This window comes from Elgaria multicarinata, chromosome 7, assembly GCF_023053635.1.
Source record: "Elgaria multicarinata webbii isolate HBS135686 ecotype San Diego chromosome 7, rElgMul1.1.pri, whole genome shotgun sequence".
NCBI lineage: Eukaryota > Metazoa > Chordata > Lepidosauria > Squamata > Anguidae > Elgaria > Elgaria multicarinata.
In genome coordinates, this window is record NC_086177.1 from 59006960 (window position 1) to 59027412 (window position 20453).

General features: G+C 41.3%; 1 protein-coding gene across 3 annotated transcripts in view; it reads right to left on the reverse strand.

The window, feature by feature from the left end:
* Positions 1-5945: 5945 nt before the first annotated feature.
* Positions 5946-20453, reverse strand: part of SS18 (SS18 subunit of BAF chromatin remodeling complex) — a 38787-nt gene continuing 24279 nt past the window's right edge. For all 3 annotated transcript variants that reach the window (XM_063130655.1, XM_063130656.1, XM_063130657.1), the window contains 2 exons: positions 13877-14010; positions 5946-7601 (listed from right to left, as the gene is read on the reverse strand). In XM_063130655.1, coding sequence (XP_062986725.1) covers positions 7575-7601; positions 13877-14010 — 161 coding nt within the window. In that variant the 3' untranslated portion in view covers positions 5946-7574. The remainder of the gene's footprint in view (positions 7602-13876; positions 14011-20453) is intronic.

A 20453-nucleotide genomic window follows, 5' to 3' on the forward strand; every position in this document is an offset into this window, starting at 1 on the left:
ATGCATGGAATGTTAACAAATTTCAATATGAAGTACATTTGGTGATGGTGGTGGTGAGAATAGTATACAGAAAGAACTGACAGTGACAATCAAATTGTTAACAATGGTCATTCACAGTACAGTTGCTGCTGCTAACACACTTTCTAGTACTAAATTGTATTTTTATTTACCTACATCTTCAGAAACCCTATTAGGTCAATTAATCTACATATTATATCTATTTGTTAGAGTAAACCCAAGTATCTGCTAAGGTTACATGGTGAACAAAAGGAAATCCCCCATTAAAATCTACATCAGAATTGGGACAGGTTCTCCATATAGTTTGAGACAAGACTACATTCCACTGTTGCCATTTATAGGTGGATCTAGGAATGAACTAGATTCCACGCAGTGTGGCCACCTCCCTGCTAACACAATGGGGTGGGATGCAAAGCAAGTTAGTCACATTTACGCCCATTGAAGCCGCTAACATATTATATTTACTATCTTCTGAATGGCACTTAGATAGGACCCCAAAGTGTAAGCTATTCCCCATAGAAACTCATGTTACAATAAACCAGTTAGCCTTTAAGACACATCACTTGTCTGGTTTCTTCCTTACACTGTAACTGTGTTTCATGCATTATACAAAATTGCCTTAACCAGTCGTGCAATTGGAGCTACTAAAACTGGTTAAGGACTTCTAGATACCCACATTAAAAGGCCTGGAAATGGCTTGGATCCAAAAGAAGTCATTCTCTGGTGCCACAGAAATCAATGGGACATAAGAAGTGCCAGGCTGGATCAGACCGAGGGTCCAGCTAGTCCAGCACTCTGTTCACACAGTCGCCGACCAGCCATCGGCAAGTGATGAACAAGCAGGACCTGGTGTAACAGCACCCTCCCACCCACGTTCCTCAGCAATTGGTGCACACAGGCTTACTGCCTCAGATACTAGAGGAAGTACATAACTGTCAGGACTAATAACCATTGATCGCCTTCTCATCCAAGAATTTATCCAACCCCCTTTTAAAGCCATCCAAATTGGTGGCCATCCCTACATCTTGTGGTAGTGAGTTCCATAATTTAACTATGGCTGTGTGAAGTATTACTTCCTTTGATTTGTCCTAACTCTTCCACCAATCAGCTTCATGGGATGACCCCGGGTTCTGGTATTTTGAGGACAATGGCTAACAAAGCCCCATTGATTTAAGTGGGAATGTGTGACGAATTTTCTCTGGCTCCATCCTAATCACACCAATTAATATAGATTATTCTTGCAAACACCCATTTCATATTTTTCATCTGCCTTTACATATGCATTTGAGGAGGGGATGAAAAGCACAAATTGATTAGTAATTTGCTACACTTAACTGAAGTAGGTCACTGGCCCAGACAGCAATACAGCTATGAATACTGAGAATATGGGTATATTCTCAATTCTCCATTCACATTTGGATTTCTGTGATCTCTAGTGAAAGAAAAACAGTTTCATCTCCACTGGAAAGTAAGAAAACAGTGCTAGGACTCTTAATGAGATGTTTATATTAGAGAAAAATACAGGAACGGATCGATTTACCTCGGGTGCACTTCCATTCTCTTTTGAAGACAATCTGCCTTGGGAAGCCCTAACCTCATGATGAGGAGCAAGGTTCAAGCTAACGGTGATAGGAATGAAGGAATCAGCTTGACAAAGCCAGTATCAAGATTTTCAGAAAATCTTCTCTGCTCCCAGATCAAGTAAATGACTGAAAAACACTGGGAGGGTTTGCATGTCACACTAACCCAGCCTGCCCACTGTAACCGCAGCAGTAAGTGCTCCAAGAGGAGCCGCAAAGGGTGGGGCAAGTTAATAACTGCCCTTTCTGAAGTAAGTGGAGAGTCAGGGAAGTGCTGAATAGGTGTCAGTTCATCCCTTAAAAGCGAAAAGATTGCATTGCCAAAGGAGAGATATCGCCCTCCCCAAAACTGCACCAAAATTGTCCAGTCAAGGCTATATATTTCAAACAGCCGTAAGTGCGCACACTTGCAAAAGACTTGACAAAAATAGTAATAATAATGAAAAGACTATGATCCCAATTGTGCATTTTTGATTCACCAATTATTTTTAAGATACCAGGGAATGAGTAAGAGCCCTTCCAAAGTGCCATTTTGCTAAGAGTGACATGGACTTTTTTGCTGAGGCTCTGTAACTGATTGCTACAGCCCACTATAAAATTGGTCTGCTGGATTCACACAACACAATAACCCATCATGGGCAAGAACAGCCCTACTACAAGCCATGAATTCTCAACATGGCTTGTTCTAAATATCAACAACCATCCCATGAAAAACACTACAGGTTCAGATGACACGACAACCCACCATGGTTGGCTGCCCATGGTGGATTGTCATGTTGGGCAAACCCAGTCACTGGCTGGGTTCAAACAACATTATAACCCTCACTCAAGGGTTGAGCATGGGTTGAGTGTAGGTTGTTGTTGAACTGTGAACTCAGTGTGATAACAAATCATGGTTTATTAACAACCCATGGGTTCTCTTCATGGATTGTTCATGGTTTGTAAGTGCAGTTGGGTTCAGACAACATACTAAGCCATGGTTAGGACACTAACCCTTTTGCAGCAAATGGTTAGTGGTTGTGCAGCCATGCTAAGCTCAAAATACTTAACTGCAGTGACTTCGCATCTTCTGAACAGGGTAAATAAGCTACGTTTTAACAACAATCCATGGTTCAACAACTCACACTCAACCGAGATCAAAGAATGAGAACTAAATTTATGAATAACCAAGGGTATTGCTCAGTTTAGAGTAGACTCTTGGATTTGCACCTACAAAAGATATGACCAAGTAATGACCAAGTCAGTAGTGTTAGAGCATGCAAGAATCCAGCCAAGTGCATGAGGAGTCCCGCTGGTGAAAAAAAGAAAGTGTCCTACAATTAGTGCACCACCCAGACAGGCTTTAATGAAAGTTATGACTGAGGAAGCACTTGGTCCATCAGAACATTCAAGACTATTTTCTTTAGGGTTGCATTTCTGCCAGGGTTTTTCATTGCCTGCAGGTAAATGAGCCAATTGAGAGTTCCCAGTGGAATCAGTTTGGCTGTACACTAGTAGCAAGGGCTGGAGCATAAAAAGGCTTGGGACCAATATGGAGGTGGAACAAAACAACCCTCAATATGGTAGGAAAAGCATACATCTTTAAATGTTCACATATTAATTCTCACAACATGCCCAGACTAGAAGTATCTTTCTCACAAAGTTCCAATTCAGTCTTTATGTCATTGTTTGGAGATGCCCAAATCCTCACCTGCTCTATTTATTCACATTTATTTACAGGAGGAGCAACTAACACTGACGTAACACACAATGGGTAGAAAGGCAATTAATAGCAGAAGTCCATCAACCAAAGATGCTGAGAAACAGGAGTATCAGGAAAGAGGTAGGTAGCAAGCATTAAGATTCATTTGAGAAGCAGCTTCTTCACACAACTCATGCGAAAGAATCTTTGATTTATATTTCCTGCTAGAATATATTTCATTGGAGTCTGTGGAGGGAGACATTCAGGTGAGTTTTGGGAAAACACTGGCACAAATGATTTCACCTAACTGGACTACATTAGGGCAGTTTTCACCTAGGATAAGAACAGCAATGATGATGTCAGATCACCCAGTGTTGTCCTGCAGAGAGGAAATCCATCTGTCAGATCTGACCGCAAGATGCCTTTCGAAGTATCTGTAGCGATTCTCGTGTCCCTTAATGTAGTGAAGTGAGCTATTGAAGCAGCAAGGCTAAAGTGGAATGGTTACCAAGGCCAGGAGAAAAGTTAGTTCTACCCAAAGAAAAAAGTCCAAAATATTTCTATTAAATAGAATCTCTTCAAGTATGATCGTAGACATGACCTGTACAACACCAATTAGTCATTTCTCTTGAACAAACACAATTGTGTGCAGCTACTAGAATGAAGGGATGGTGCAGAGTAGATGTAGCTAGACTGATTAGTGTATTGGCTCTGTGGCAATTTCTAGTGGGCAGATCTAATGGTATCTTGCAGCCTTTAAGGGAACCTTTTTTTCTTTTAGTAAAGTAGGAGGGTGAGTGGATACAAAATGGCTTCACAATAGCCAGAGGTTGTAGTCATGGCTTCATAGCCAGCACAACCTTCTGTCGTCCCTTCCAAGCGTAAAGCCTTCCAAATCAGGCCGGAACAGATTACTGCATCCAGCCTCTGCTCTAAATGTTTCTATGTTATCTAAGGTGCTTCTAATAAACTTGCATCCCAGAATTTTGACTAGTGTTCTTCACTTTCTGTGCTTCACTGTAGGCACAACTAAGCATATATTCAGACAACCAGTTGCTGAATGAGTATTTATTTAGTGACAACATGGTTGTCATATTTTCCAGGGAAGGGTGCATACAATAGGAAGGCTGCAAATAAATCATAGCTCTATAAGCCTAGAAACTAGTTATTTCATAGACCTGTGGTATATTTTAATTATTCTATTTATCTTTTGTTCATAATTTATACTATTCTTTTCTACTTTTATTTCACCCTGATATCATTTTGGCAAGGAACAATCAAAAGCCTTTTAAAAATTCAACAAAGCAGATGTTTGTTCTCTCTCTCTGAGAGAGAGAGAGAGAGAGAGAGAGAGAGACAGACAGACAGACAGACAGACAGACATAATTTAACCACTTACCTGTTGATAAATATAAAAAGAACCAGAGTTGAACTTTAGAATTTACTCCACTGCTCAACAGAAATAATGATCCTAGTGGTGCAATCCTGATCCATATTTCAGGATATCATGTTGCAGCAACTTCAATTATTGTATATGTACATATGCATAAAACTTTTAAAGACTCAACTATTAATGTTTTTTCTTGACTAATAGTTATGCATTATTTTCCTGACTATTAAAGCTATTTTTTCAAAAGGTATTTGAAATATTGTCTTAAGAAAATATTTTATTTTTGCAAAAATAACATATAGGGTCAAGTTTTGTAATTTCTTTGACTATGATTGCTATATTAACTGCTATGGTGCCCTGAATCCCTAGGAAAAGAACACATTTCTTTGTGCCTTTTATACAATTAGAGAAAATATTTTCCCCCTCTAAGAGTGCAAGTGTAAAGATCCCACCCAGCACCTTGATTTTTTCATCAAATTAATTCTGAATTCTTCTGCCCAGAATGACATAATTTAGAGAGATTCTTCTGCCACAATCTGTGGGCCTGGGTTTTCATTTACTGGAGGACAGCCACTTGTGACATACAGTGTATTGTACTTCCCCATTTTGTAGTATTCTTTGTCTTGATATTCTACTTTTAGGTTTCTGAATACATTATACAAAATGCCAATAATCAAAAGGGAGCTATCTCCTAAGTTGTTGTTCTAATACAATATCAGAGGAATAAGGCAATGTTTGTCACCACCAATTAAAAACTTTTATGAAATAGGACCGTTATAAAACAATTAAACCTTGAAAACACATTATTCCCTAGGAGAAAAACCCTGGAGGAAATTCTGCTTATTAAAACTGCAATTTTAGTTTCCATTAAAAATGAGAATAAGACAACAGAAGATCGGCTGGAAAGACAAATTATTTCTTAATGTCAGTTGAGCTTATTTTAAATGAGATAACATATCTATAGCAGGTTAGGTTCAGTGCATTTTTTGTCTCAACTCATTTATCTAATTCAGTCATCTTGATTATAGCCTCATGGACCATCATTTTCAGTGAGAATTATGTAACAAACAGCCTACACACAACAACAACATGCTGATTACTGAACAGTTAATTCTAATTAACTTGGCTATGGAAAGAGGATTTTGATAAAGTTCTAGAATACAAATACAATTTGGTTATCCTGGACCAACTATTACAAAATAAAAAATCCATAGCAAAGTCTCCAAATGAAATACCAGAGCAATAGAGATCTAATTTGAAGGAGAAAATGAGGAAATTAAAATCACAAATAATTTATTCTTCTGTTAAGAGTTGATAGAGTAGTTTTAAATAGCAATGAAGTACACAATGGCAGAAAATTGGCACAGAACCTAGAAGCATTTCATTCATACCAATGTTCCTCATCTTTTCAGTTTAAAACTTGATTTTAATATGCAACCAAAGTAAAAAAAAGAAATTTGTTCTCCATTTAAAATTATGGAGCAATGCATATTTTTATGTCTTATTAATTCAGGTACAGCTTATCACAAATGCTACCTTTCTGTTAAAATACAGCAACACATAATAAAAGTATGTAACTCGAGGGCTGATTTTAGTTATATCCTTTTAAATATTTGCCAAGACTGGCTGAATGCATGTATTCCTGCGCAACACTGTACCCAGTCATACACTTGAAACAAAACAGCAGGAGAGTCTTGAACAGTGTTCTCTATGGCTCTGCTGTTGATCCAGGTAGTGGCTATTTCACATGCAATATTGTAAGCATTAATGCAGTTCACGATAGAATTTGGCATTTTTAAAAACCTCACTATAACTTGCGCTTGGTCTCATATTAAAGAGTACAAACATGGACATACACAATAAACACCTTCCTTCTTAAAGATATTAACTCTCAGGTGAGAAAGTTTAGACAAGAGTTTTACAAAAGCTTCTATACTATTTCTGTTACATAGAAATTATACTACTAAAAGTTAAATACACTTATGAAATAAAATATGTGTCAACCTATCTATGATTTGTTTTTAAATACTTTGTATATTTAAGCCAGGTTAAATGAACACTTTTTCAAATTCCTTGTTACTGCAACCAGAAAGAGATCACAGCTTGATTTATGTGAAACCATTACAAGACTGTTACAAATTCAATTCTTACATTTTCCTGTTACTGAAAAAAAATACAGAAAATTGCCAGTGCTAGAAACCATTTTTACAAAACAGCTTCACATAAAATATTTCAAAATTAATTCTTTATACTAGATTGCATCATATTGTCCATGATCATCTTGTTATTTAAATAGTTGGGATATAAATTCTTCATACAAGGGTCTGTCAAGAATGCATGTTGAACAACTCTCATCATACAATGGTGAGACCAACACAATGAAGAATGCATCATGTCTCAATCTATAATTCCTACCTATAAGGGTTTCTGACTTTGCCCAGTGCGTAGTGTACTGCCTTGCATATTCCATATGAAAAACATAATATATAAAATATTGCTGCTGTAAAAATTTTCCCCTTCCCCTTACAAAAGAATCTGTGGAAAAATATTACATTCCCTTAACCTTCATAAACATACGATGCTGTTCACACATTTCAGTCTGTAACAGTTTGTTTGATGTACAGGCCTAAGCTCATTGCAGAATCGTGACTGCATTTTCTGTCCAATATTGCCATCTAGAGTACAGATGCAAAAACGTTTTAGAAAGACTATCACTTTTGTTTATAACTAACCCAGACAGGCAATAATCAGCCATTTGTCAAATCATGAGGGTTTGTTTTTTTCCTCTTGTTTTCTTGTTCCAAAACTAGATGGAATTGAAGATGCTCTTCAAAAGAGATGTCCACAGTGCTAAAGAGACAATATAGCTGCTAACAGATACTGGTTATCATACCGAAATTATTTTTCATTGCTGATAGTTTCCATACTGCCCCTAAAAATGGAAAGAGAAGGAGAGTAAACACAATGTGTCTCTGATTTTTCTAAGCAAAAGAGCACACAACATATAAATCTAAAAGGCATAATACTTGTTTACTTCCTTGAACCTTCATTTCTTCTCAAGTTGACATAATTGTAGTATGGATTCATTTCAAAATTTCAAGTGTAATCTTGATTGTCTAAAATTTAGAATTACTCTTGTTTTTCTTAAATCTGATACTGGCAATGAGGAACTTTAGGCTACTAATAATTGTTTTCTCTCTTCAAACAGAATCAACACTAGTTTACAGTGTGGCTTATGGTTAAAATGAAAGAATAGTATAATATATAGCTAATATAAACACTACAACAGTAGCAAAGTCCAGAAGATACAAACTCAAAGCAGCACAGCTTTGAATATTATCCCACAACTTCTTAAAAGTTTTAAACCCTGGAAAAATAAAAGGGCCTTTGCCTAGCACCAAAGTAACAGTGTTGACCCCAAGAGAGCCTTCCTGGTGAGGGCATTGCAGAGGCAGGATGCCATCACAAGGCTTTCTCCATGATGGCACCTGCCATATCTTAGAAGGTACCCCGTCCCAAAGAAGAGTCTCAGATAACAACCTCACTGAGTGGTAGACTGACACAGGAGAAGAAGTACGGTCCAACAAGTACCAGGGTCTAAATCTCTGCAGGGGAGTGGTCGTCAGTATTTTTCAAGCAGAAGTCACTTTGACTCCATGCACCAACACCTAGGCCACTTGGGTCAAATGGCAATGCTATGCACTGGCCTTGGCTGGAAGCCTTTTCTGGCCTCTCCTCCTGCATTCTGTTCCATGTTGTCCAAGCAAGGACTCCGTCAGTCAGCAAGCCAGCCAATTCCAACACACTCACTTGCTCCTTAGATTGGGATGGATAGTTTTCTCAGCACTAAGAAAATACTCCGATTTACTCAGCGCTGCAAAACCTCCCAGCGCAGGTCCACATGGCTCTCTAACACCCACACTTTCTGCTGCCTGTGCAGTGCGTGACAGCAGTTAGCTACTCATGCTGCTCCTTGCCTCTTGAGCTCCTCACTCACCACAGCTAGTTGGCTGACTGCTCTGCATTCTCCTTGCCCCCCCCCCCTTACAGGCCCCAAAATGTCCCCACACCACAGCAGCCTGTCTACAGCTAAGGCAAAGCGAGAGAGCTCCTGCTAAGAGTGAGCAGCTGCTGCCGAGAGAGAGAGAGAGAGAGAGAGAGAGGGAGGGAGGGAGGGAGGTAGAGGGCTGCATCTGAAGTGATTGGGCGCCACCAGTGGCCCTGGAGCCTTGCAGTGACATAAGGACTAGTACTTTGAATTGAGTTTGAAAATGAAATGAGAGCCAATGAAGTTGCTTCAACTACAGCCCTATTTTGGCATTCAAAAGAACACACGATGGCACAAACTGTGCAAGGGGCTTACACATGTCCTCAAGTATTGCCACATGCGCCAGCTGCACCATCTCCACCTTTGGACTTTCTGCTTTGAGCAGGAAGGTCTGAAGGGAGATTCCAAATATATTTAGCTGGATGTGCTTAGAATCCTCTTGCAAGCAGGAAACCTTCACAATCAGGGTTGTCAGTAACAGGGAAGCTTCGAAGCTCATTCAGCTGAATATATTCAGAATCCCCTTTCAGACCTTCCTGCTCGGTGTGGGAAGGCTGAGGCTGACACACATGGGCATGTTGGCAGCAGGGTCACCACTCAGGTTCCAGGCCCCCTACACGGTTTGTGTCTTCACACATTCCTATGAATGGCTAAATAGGGCTATAAGCAAGAGATCATCCCCTTGCCTGGCCCAGTAGCAGTCTAGTAGCTGAATTTTGAACTAACTGCAGTTTCCAAATTGGTGCTCTTTTCTAGGTTATCTGACAGAAATATCATGGGGTATACAAAACAGGGATGGGGAGCAGAAACAGCAATGAGCTCGCAATATGCACATGCTGATCCTTCAACAACACACAGAACACATGTGAACAACCCAGCTTGCTGATGGAAGCTACCATATAATGGAGGCTACCATTATATGAGAATGGGAAACTGAGGAGGCATTTTCCCTCAGTTTCCCATTCTAACGTAAAATACAGCTTTATTTTGTTTACTGCCCTCCTGGAGATTTTCCAACAGCAAGAACCCCAGGAAGCAATGAAGGGGAAAACAAATATTAAGGTGATGTATTGTGTATGTTCTATAAGATTTGGCTTTTAATGTCCAGCACAGTCTTCACCTTGTTCTAAGCTGTATACACTTAAATGAACAAGGCCAACCAAAAAGGTTATAACCACTTCCTATCAGCTTCTCCTGCACAGCAAAGGGCCTCAAAAGACTACCCAGCTGACCATATTATTGTGCTGAGAACATGCACGGAATTCAAGCAAACATACAGTAAATTGAATTGGGTGTAAAGATGGATGGACCCACCTCCGACCGGTTGATGCAGATGCCCGCTGATCCATCCTGACTGTCCATGCAAGCTGAGCAATGTGCAGGATAGCCTTACAAGTGCCCACGAAGCACGGAGGACTATCCGTCCATTAACTGAGATGCAAATATGCACATGTTGGCAGCTTGGTTACTTCCATGATTCCCAAGTGGCATAAATGGCCACTTCAAAGCATCATTGTATGCAACATTAAAGGTGTAAACGGGCCCTTTACAGTTTTAATGTTGCATACATTGCTGCTTTAAAGTGGCCATTTATGCAACTTGGGAATTACTTAAGTGCATATTGGTGTCTCAGTTAGGGGACGGGGCAGCAGCCATGGGAAACCCCTCTCATCCCCTTCCTACTCTGCCAGCACCACTGCAGTCAGGATGGGAAGAGAAGGGGTGTTCCCTTCTCTTCTTCCCATAATGGCTCCTGTGACGGCAGTGGCGGCACAGGAGGGGAACTAGAGGGAAGCCCCAGCAACTTGGGGAGGGAGTGGGCGGCCACCAGACACTCGCAGACTGCGCTGCTGCCATTGACCTGGGTCTGGTAAGTAGCAGCTGCTCAGAGACTGCGGTCTAGGGGGCCAAGTGCCCATGTCATCCCTTATTGGGTGAGGCCACCTATGTGTCCTTACAGAGGCCCACCTCATGCTGGGAACTAGGAATCAATTACTTCCTGCCAATTTTAGGGATTCCACTGGATAACAGGAGGGAGTCAATTTTAAATTAGTGGTAATTACCAATTAAGCACTTAACACATGTAATATAATACTGCAAAATGACTTAAGTATCGTTAAAGGATGAGAAAGTAATGTCCTTTAGTAGAGATTATATTTTAAAAGAATGGCAGGAAATGCCAGGAACATGTGAGGAACAAATAAAAGGGATTCATCTGCAATGGAATTGATGCAGAAAGTTCTCTTCTTTTCAGTAAAAGAGTCCTGTGAAAACTAACAAATTTATAATGTCATAGTATTTAAGGTGTTACAGAACTTCATTTTTGCATCTCCTCTGGGAATTTCTTCCCAGAGGCTCAAATCCGTATTCACATTTACCAGGGGGGAAAGTAGATGCACAGATGTATATGCAGAGTAGGGATATTTGAGGAAACTGAATGGTCGCGGTGGTCAAGTTCTTTCAGCAGTTCAGCTCCCTGGACTCTGGCCCACTTACCTGTGAGCTGGCCAGACTCAATCTGCATTGAGTTGGGCCAGTTCATGGATTTTCAGTGTTTTTCCCCTCTTCAAAATTGACATTTATGCCAGTTTCGGACGTAAATATGCTTAACTTGAGCAGAGTGCAGGTGTAATTTGCGCAAGTCAAGCATATTTACAGCCATAATTTGCACTAATTATGCAAATTATGAGCGAAATTTGTGTAACTTGGGCAAATCGCAGCCACAACTTGCATAAATGCCAATTTTAAGGGGGAAATCCCCTTAAAATGAAAGTTCCTGGATTTTGGGAAAAAGCACAAATGCAAACCAAGACAGAGGCTCCGGAGAAACCCAGGGAGACCAAAAAGGGCTAATGCAGAGACACCAAACACAAGAGGATAGGGATGAGAAGCACTCCTTTAGGTTATCCATTCAACTCAGACAATGTCTCTTTTGCCGCATTCAGGTATGGAATGGTACTGCCATTAAAGGAGGGCTTTTGGCAGTTTGTTTGACTGACCAGGTAATCCACATTTGATCCTAGTTTTCCTTTCCTCTCTGCCCACCCCCAATTTGCATGTGTGCAGCCTTTTTCCTTTTCAAATGTTGCTAGAAATGACACCGAGTTTATATACAACTGCTATATTACTACTGCATTTCCCTAGCTGAGAAACTAGCACATAATACTATGTTTCTGACTTTTAATGTATTTATTTATTTATTTATTTATTTATTTATTTATTTATTTGAGGATTTTTATGCCACCATTCAGCCAAAAAAGGCTCTCATGGCGGCTTACAAAAGTATTTCCTGACAGTCCCTACCCACAGGCTTACAATCTAAAAGACATGACACAAAAGGAAAGGGGATTGGGAGGGAGGAGGAGGAGGGGGAAAAGGAAAGCAAATTCAGGCACTACAATCTTAGTTGCAAAGTTCAGCAGTTACAGTTGGTAGCAGGAGGGAGGGGGCTCTCAGCTGGAGCTGGACCCAGGCACGGTGGAGAGGTGCCTGGCTGCTGCTTCCTCCCTCACTGGTGGCCTCTGCAGTGACAGTTGGTAGCAGGAGGGAGGGGGCTCTGAGCTGGACCCAGGCACGGTGGAGAGGTGCCTAGCTGCTGCTTCCTCTCTCACTGGTGGCCTCTGCAGAGACAGTTGGTAGCAGGAGGGAGGGGGCTCTGAGCTGGAGCTGGACCCAGGCACGGTGGAGAGGTGCCGGGCTGCTGCTTCCTCCCTCATTGGAGGCCTCTCCAGAGACAGTTGGTAACAGGAGGGAGGGGGCTCTGAGCTGGAGCTGGACCCAGGCACGGTGGAAAGGTGCCTGGCTGCTGCTTCCTCCCTCACTGGTGGCCTCTGCAGTGACAGTTGGTAGCAGGAGGGAGGGGGCTCTGAGCTGGACCCAGGCACGGTGGAGAGGTGCCTAGCTGCTGCTTCCTCTCTCACTGGTGGCCTCTGCAGAGACAGTTGGTAGCAGGAGGGAGGGGGCTCTGAGCTGGAGCTGGACCCAGGCACGGTGGAGAGGTGCCGGGCTGCTGCTTCCTCCCTCATTGGAGGCCTCTCCAGAGACAGTTGGTAACAGGAGGGAGGGGGCTCTGAGCTGGAGCTGGACCCAGGCACGGTGGAGAGGTGCCTGGCTGCTGCTTCCTCTCTCACTGGTGGCCTCTGCAGAGACAGTTGGTAGCAGGAGGGAGGGGGCTCTGAGCTGGAGCTGGACCCAGGCACGGTGGAGAGGTGCCTGGCTGCTGCTTCCTCTCTCACTGGTGGCCTCTGCAGACATGTATGGCCCAGGACCCACGTACCTAAGGAACACCAACCCTTCCTGCATCAGCCCATGCACTAGCTGCAATCAGGAAACCAGGCCTTGCTCTGTATGCCTTCTCTACATCAAATCAGAGTAGCATCAGGTAGGAGAAGATCCTTTACTGCAGTTGCACCTAGGCTTTGGAATGGTTTGACTACTGAACTGAGGAAATACTCTTTTTTGTTCACTTTTCACAAGGGCTGTAAAAAGTCTTTAATTTCAACTGCACTTGGCTAATTCCTCTGGCACATTTATTGATGGTTTTAATTGTTATGTGGTTGTATTTTATATGTAAGCCACTTTTGAGTGCTTTTTTAAAAGCTTCCGAAAAATTATTTTTAAAATAAATAGAACAGCTGAACTCCACTTCTTATTTTTATATTTTTATTTATTTAAGGATTTTTATGCCGCCATTCAGCCAAAAAAGGCTCTCACGGTGGCTTACAAAAGTATTTCTTGACTTCTTGGATCTGTTTTCTGGGCCTAAAAGCTTCTATAGTGTTAAAATTAAATCAATCTGGATGCAATGTAAATCTGGATGCAATCAATCTGGATGCAAGAGCTAAATACCAAATTACACAGCTGATTGTCTGGGAAGAATAGTAATGCACATTAACTCTTAAAATTCCTTTCACAGTTTGACTTTCAGTAAATTCGTTAAATGTCAACACCCTCAGAATAGCCCTCTGTAACTATAAAGGAACAAATTAGTTATAACTAAAATGTTTATACTAAGGTAACTGTAAATTTGCATACATTGGGTGCTTGATTTTCTTTCATATTTTGAAGCTATTAACTGTAAATATATAAACTTCAAAAGTTCTAATCCTTGAACTCAAAAAAACAAAATACTAAACAGGATATCGCCCCCAAAAATGTACCTGGTCATATCCATAAGGCCTCTGTTGCGGTGGCTGTGGAGGGCCAGGCTGTGCCGGCCTATATCCTCCATACTGCTGGCCCTGCCCTTGAGGATAATTGGAATATTGAGGTCCTGGAGCACTTTGTGAAGGACCTAAAATATTTTATGGACAAAAATTGGAGTAATTCAAACACTAAAGCTACAAAGCCAGAAACAAAGCATGAACATATATCCTTTTCTTTCCCTAAAGCAGGTAAATGAAGTTCAAAACTGTTCATTGTGCAAAATCATAACCATGGAGTTCAAAGACTAATCTCCTGTACCAAGATTTGTTGACTAGAAGACAGTTTATACCAGGTTTTTTTATTTGCAAAATACTTATCTTACAAACACAACCAGTTTTAAAAACAGCGCTCATAGGCTTGACTTAACAAGGCCAAATAATAATTATATTTCCTTGTTAAAGCACTGAGTACAAGTACAACATACACTGCCCTTTTTTGTTTTAGTAAATACACCCTGCTGTTTTTGTTTTCTGGCAGGCTGTGGGAATGTGTGTATGAGCCTACCAGAGGCAAGTGAAGAAACTCTTTTCAAACCTTAGCTGTCCGTTTCCAATCTACCCGCCTTCTTGATACCTTTTGATAGTGGAATCCCTTTGTTGTACAATTGGAAGAAAACATTAGAACAGAGCAATTGGGATCCAAATACTTTGATGATTCCTCTAAAGACTCTGTGGGATCCAATTAAACTAAATGAGCTATGAATATCTAAAAACCAGTAGGGAAACTCTCATATATAACTAAGTCTATTTATGCAGATATGAACTTAACTCCAACACTAGCAAGCACACTTTTTACATATCATGGTTCTATGAGATAACACATTTGTCACCTTGTACTGGAAAAATACAGTGATATTCTCCATATCCTCTTTGTCCTTTGCCCCATCCAGAGTTAATGCTGATCACTTATGCTGGTATTGTTCAACTAAAATTGTTAACAAGCGTAGTTAAAAGTGCAGTAATTAAGATAAGTGTGGCTAAAGGTGCAGTGATTAAGACAAATTAGTACCATCATATTCCATCAGGTTAAATTTCCCTTTTTTGGATATAGCAATAGTTACAGAAAAATGCTGAAGTGTAAAACACACTGGCCTGGTTTGCACATAACTCTAATCCATGGTTTATTTAAACTATGGTTTGTTGCCCTTCCCCAGGGTTTGTCAGGTAGATGATCAAATGAACCATGTTTAATTGTTTTCTTAATCCCTGGGTTGTTTTATTTCCCTCCTCCTTTGCCCACCCTTTCTCTGTATCCCAACTACCTTTGCAACACTGCAGTACTGGCAGGTAAAGAGACTGGGTTTGTTTGTTTTAAACACTCTTGCCTGCTGCCTCTGTAGCTTGCTAAAACACCCCAGGAACCACCCATGATTTTGAGTTCACATGTAGTGACAACCCATGTGAACTTAAAGTTCACCCACAGTTCATGACCAAACAACAAACCACAGGTTCTCTTTGTAGGTAGTTTGGTTAACAATCCACAGTTAATCTACTTTTCAACAAAGCATGTTTAATTAAACCAGGGATTGTTTATGTGTGAAACAGGTCAATGTATATTCTCTGAGAAAATATCTAGAACTCAGCTTGAATGTTTTTCCAGCTTCAATTATTTCAACTGGAATTCTGGCCTTGGTTTAAGTATAGTATACCGTTTAGGTTACTATCCAGTAGCCAGAAATTGTACATTTAAGGCTAAAGTCAAGTTTTACAATGAACCTAAGTCAAACACAGAACACAGTTTGTCAACACAATAGCAAACGGGTTAGTGAAGGGTTTTCCAGAGGGGAAGCGGATCTTGATGACTTTGTCCCACTCGTCATTCACAAAGTATCACTTCAGTGATCAAACTTTTTATCATAGCGCAACTGAATTAACTCAGAGTTAGAAGAAAACTCCAATAGCCAGAAGCCATTTAGGTATACATGAGGGCTTGGGCATATACAATGAAATGTTTGACTTCTTGGCTTTGAGCAGCAAACTCCAAGCCATATCATAAACCTATTTTAGAAGTGCCATCTGTTCAAAAGTGGATAGGCATACAGCAGCAGTTGGCAACTTCAGGCAGTCCAGGAGACAATCCCCTGCCCCCTGGACCCAACACACTCGGCCCCCACAACTAAAGGTGAGAGGAAGAAAGGGGGGAAAACAAGTTAAATTTGTCCATTCTAAGCCTGTGTAGTGGTTTGCTGCATGTGGCATGGCAGGAAGGGGGGCGGGATATTGCTATTCAAAAAACACAAGCTGAAAACTTTTTGGCCACATGGCATTCTTTAACTGTCCTGGGGGAGATGAGAGGGGGAAGTGGGCAAATTCCACCAGCCCTGCTGAAGAAACCTCCATCAAGGCTTCTTCTCCCTCAATTATCATCTCCAGCAGCCAGTATTATGGGAGCTAAAAGGGGTTAGCTGAAAGACTTAAATTCCCCTGATCTTTCCTCCCAATTCTTTTTCTTTGTGACTCATGTCTTTTAGATTGTAAGCCTGTGGGCAAGGGCTGTCTGCTGTCATTGATTATCTGAAAGCATCTCCAGGAACCTATTTGGCTGAGAAGTGGGATAAAAATATTCTAAATCAATGAATCAATAATGAATAACAACTAGTTGTGAAGTCTTTATTAATGCCATTTAAGTTGAGCCCAAGGTTGCACTGGCTTTTGGAACAGCATCTCATACTCCAAGACACTTTTTTAAAAAGCATTGGTATCCCTGAGGCAGTCTAATTTTAAATTATTGACACTGCTTAATAACAATGAGTGATCCTCAATGCAGCAAGTGAAAAGATGTGCACACATAGGGAATCCCACCTTCTCCTCCCCAGTGCAATGCTCTAAAAGCTTATGGCCTGGGGGTGTGGGGCAGGGGAGTTGCAATGGGAGAAGGGATATAGGGCAGAAGCAACTTGTAAGAGTGGGAGCGCCACACGTGCAAGCAATTCCTCCCTCCCACTGTAGATCTTTGAGTTCCCCCAAACCCAAGAGGCTTTTCAAGGGTACAATGGACTGTAGTGGGAAAGAACGCAAGGGGAATTTCCCTATGTTGAGCTTCTTTGTGTAAACAGTGCACTGGATAAAATTCATGCCTGGTAAGATTTGTATAACTTGACATTAATGGCTTTCATTTTCGAAGTGCTAAACACCATCCTTGCAGGAAAACAGCAACAGAGGCAATCGTGATGGCTATGTGCATTCTTTTGCATTGTTCGGATGTAATGCTAATGTGACCTCAGATGTTCCTTCCTCCCCTTTCTTGCTCCAGCGTGGCCACAAAGAAATCAAATGCATCCACGTCCACTTTTAAACTAACCAGAGTTCCCTGTTATGTCTGAACATGGGGACACTGGTTAATGAATAAAGTGGAATCATGAGTCACAATTTGAACTTGGCTAATTGAATTAACTATAGTCTTTTACCAGTTTCCCCAAATTCAGTCATACCAGGGAACTCTTAAATTCTTAACGAGAAGCAAAAGTTTATAATCTCCTCCATGTGGCCACACCAGACCACAGAAGGAGAGGGGAAGGAAGAGCGCAGAAGCCCTAGACTCATGCATGCAACATTAAACAATAGCTTAACACAATGTCTGAAAAGGCCCTTTGGTTGTTAAGTAGACAACAAAACCCCTCCCCCTTTCCATCTTGCTTAGTTAATTGCAGACATTCTCAAATACTCTGTAGGAGTTTCCCAGTTTCTGACAAATTATTCTATTCCAGAAACAAATCATTTGAATTAACATGGACCTGACAGGCTTTTTGTAAGCCCTAATGCTTGCTGTCACTATGACAGGCAAGATGTGGGTGCATTCACATGACATGCTAGCCCTTTGTGTTGGACAAGCTACGCACTATGAGCTGTTCTAAGAACAATGCAAAGTGCATGGTTTGGTGCCTGACAGATGATCGAGCTTGTTCCCCACCCACCCCGACTTCCATCTTGGTCCTCCACCCAGTATCCCGTGGTCCTGTGCAGCAGAACTTGTCTTGTCTGCTCATCTTGACCCCTCCCCACTCTGACCAATATTCTTTTTCAGCTTTTTTTTTCCTTTAAAGAAAAAAATAGCGCCATAGAATTGTGAAGATTTTTTTCTGAAGGGAAAAATCAGGTAAAGAGAGCAGGGATGACCAAGGCATTGACAGAATGGGGAAAGTAGTGAAAGCATCATGTAAGAGCAGTACAATATGGGGAGAAGTCCAAGAAAAACATATATTCACAGCAGGTGTCAGTTGGTCCATCAGAATTAGGCTGAAGCACCATAAAACAATTTTTAAAAGGTGGGAGTGCTTCACATTATCGACTTCTCAAGGGAATACCCAGAATTTCAGGGGTCCCTGGGAGAGCATGTGTGGTTTCTCTTTTCAGTCCACACCTCTCTGAGTCAGCATCCCATCTTTTTCACTGAAAAGTCTATGCCATTCCACTTGTTCCTCCTTACTAGAGCAAAAACGCGGGGAGCATTTTTCTATGAAGAAGAGGGGATGCCGATTTGCGGAGGGGCGCACTACAAGGAGGATACTCGCAAGGGTCCAAGTCCACCCTTTAAATGCTGGGTATCCCCTTAAAAAGTCAGTAATGACTTTTCCCTTTAAAAAAAATCTTCATGGTGCTATAGTGCTATTCCAACAGAATGATTGACATTGTGCTCAAGACATTGTGTTCCTGTTCGATTCTGCACACATTGTACCGCTTATAGGTGATGTGTTCCATACTTCCCCCATTGTCTCAAAGTCTTGGTCAGTTTCATCCCCACTCTCCTTGGCTGCTTTCCCCCTTTCTCCTAATTTCTCCTTGGTGCTATAGTACTATTCTGATATAGTGAAAGACTGACAATAAATAAAAAAATTCAAAAAATTTATTTGTGCAAATGGGGGGAACATGTTTTTTGTTTTGTTTTGTTTTTAAAGGCCAGCAACCATTACTGGAACCTCCAAAGTGCCATTTGGGCACTGTTAGAAGGGTTGGCACTGGTGAGGGAGGCAGTTTGCTCATAACCACGAAGAACAATCGCATCTGCAATTGGGAAGAGTAGCAGAGATTTTTGCCACACTTGCTACTTCCCTCAACCCATGATGGATTGGGTGTTCAAGGCTAGGACAACCTGGCAATCCATCATGGATAAAACTTCCCCTAGAACAAGCCGTTGGTTGTTGCTGTGGCTTGTTTCAAAAAATTAATCTACCATAAGGTAAGCTGTTCAGTTGACACGCTAACCTGTCGTGGGTAATCGCCCACGAGGGGTTGGCATGTCGTGCAAAGCCAGTTATTGGTTGTTGATTGAAAGAAGCCATGATGGGTTGTCGTGTTGTCTGAGCCTGGACAGCTCCGTGCAGGGTGCCTTGTTTTGGGGTAACAAGCCACCCTGACAACCCATGGCTTGTTGTAGGGGCTCTTTTACCTTGTTGTAAAGGCTGTTGATATGTCATCCAAACCCGGCAGAGCCAACCCATTATGGCCTGCAGCGATTGGGTATAGAGCCATTTGGCAAGAGAGACAAAAACCCACCCCAGCCACCTCAAGCCTCCCTTGCCAGTGACAGACCCTTCAAAAATGCCTAAACGGCATCTTGGAGGGGCTGTCATTCATTCGCAAACTCCTTTAAAAAAAAAAATCCGACCCACCCTGCAATTTGTGCAAATTGGGCCATAATATGTGTTTTGTTTTATTTTTTCGCCCCTAGGAATTTGCACAAATATGTTTGTAATTTATTATTATAATAATAATAATAATAATAATAATAATAATAATAATAATAAGTAGTAGTAGTAGTAGTTGTAGTATGTATGTACGTATTTTGTTGTTCTTCAAAGGTCTACTCCCTTTTCATGGCTCCCATTCGCAGTAACTGCTCTGAATGGGAGCTGCTAAAAGGTTGTGGATCCTCAATTTCTCTTAAGAAGATTCGCAAGAAGCCTTGCTGGAAACTCGGAGAAGTATGGAATGGAAGCAGGGCACCCACAAGCATCAGCCCAATATTTAAATCCGTGGAGATCACCTTACTAAGTGAGCAATCTTGTCTCCTTTTCCTGACCTGTCAGTGTCAACAACTGTCAAATTACCCTATATACAGTCTCATTTTGTCAATTTCCTTGTATGTTTCATATTGCACTTTGTTCCCTTTGACAGCTGAAACATACAAGGGCATTGACAAAGGCAAAGCTTTATGTAATTGACAGCTGCAAGTGCACACTTGAACAACTACAAAAGGCCGACAATTTTTTTTGGAAAAAAGTTACAATCATATTTGCACAAATTCCAGGATGGGCAGAGAAGACAGGTTCTGCAGTGCAGGACCCTGGGATACTAGATGGAAGACCAAGGGGGAAGGAGGTGGAGAACAGCCCATGTTAAGCCTGGTCATCTGTCTTAGGGCCGTGGATCCAGCTTTGAAAATGGATTTTGACGTTTAGAACCTGTAGGTAATGCAAGTGTAGACTCTAACCCCACAGAAGTTTTTACAAATTTTATGTTATTGTTACTAATTTGAAGTGACATTTCCTCAACCTATATTTATTCATCATACTCTAAACTGCTTGGATGTGAA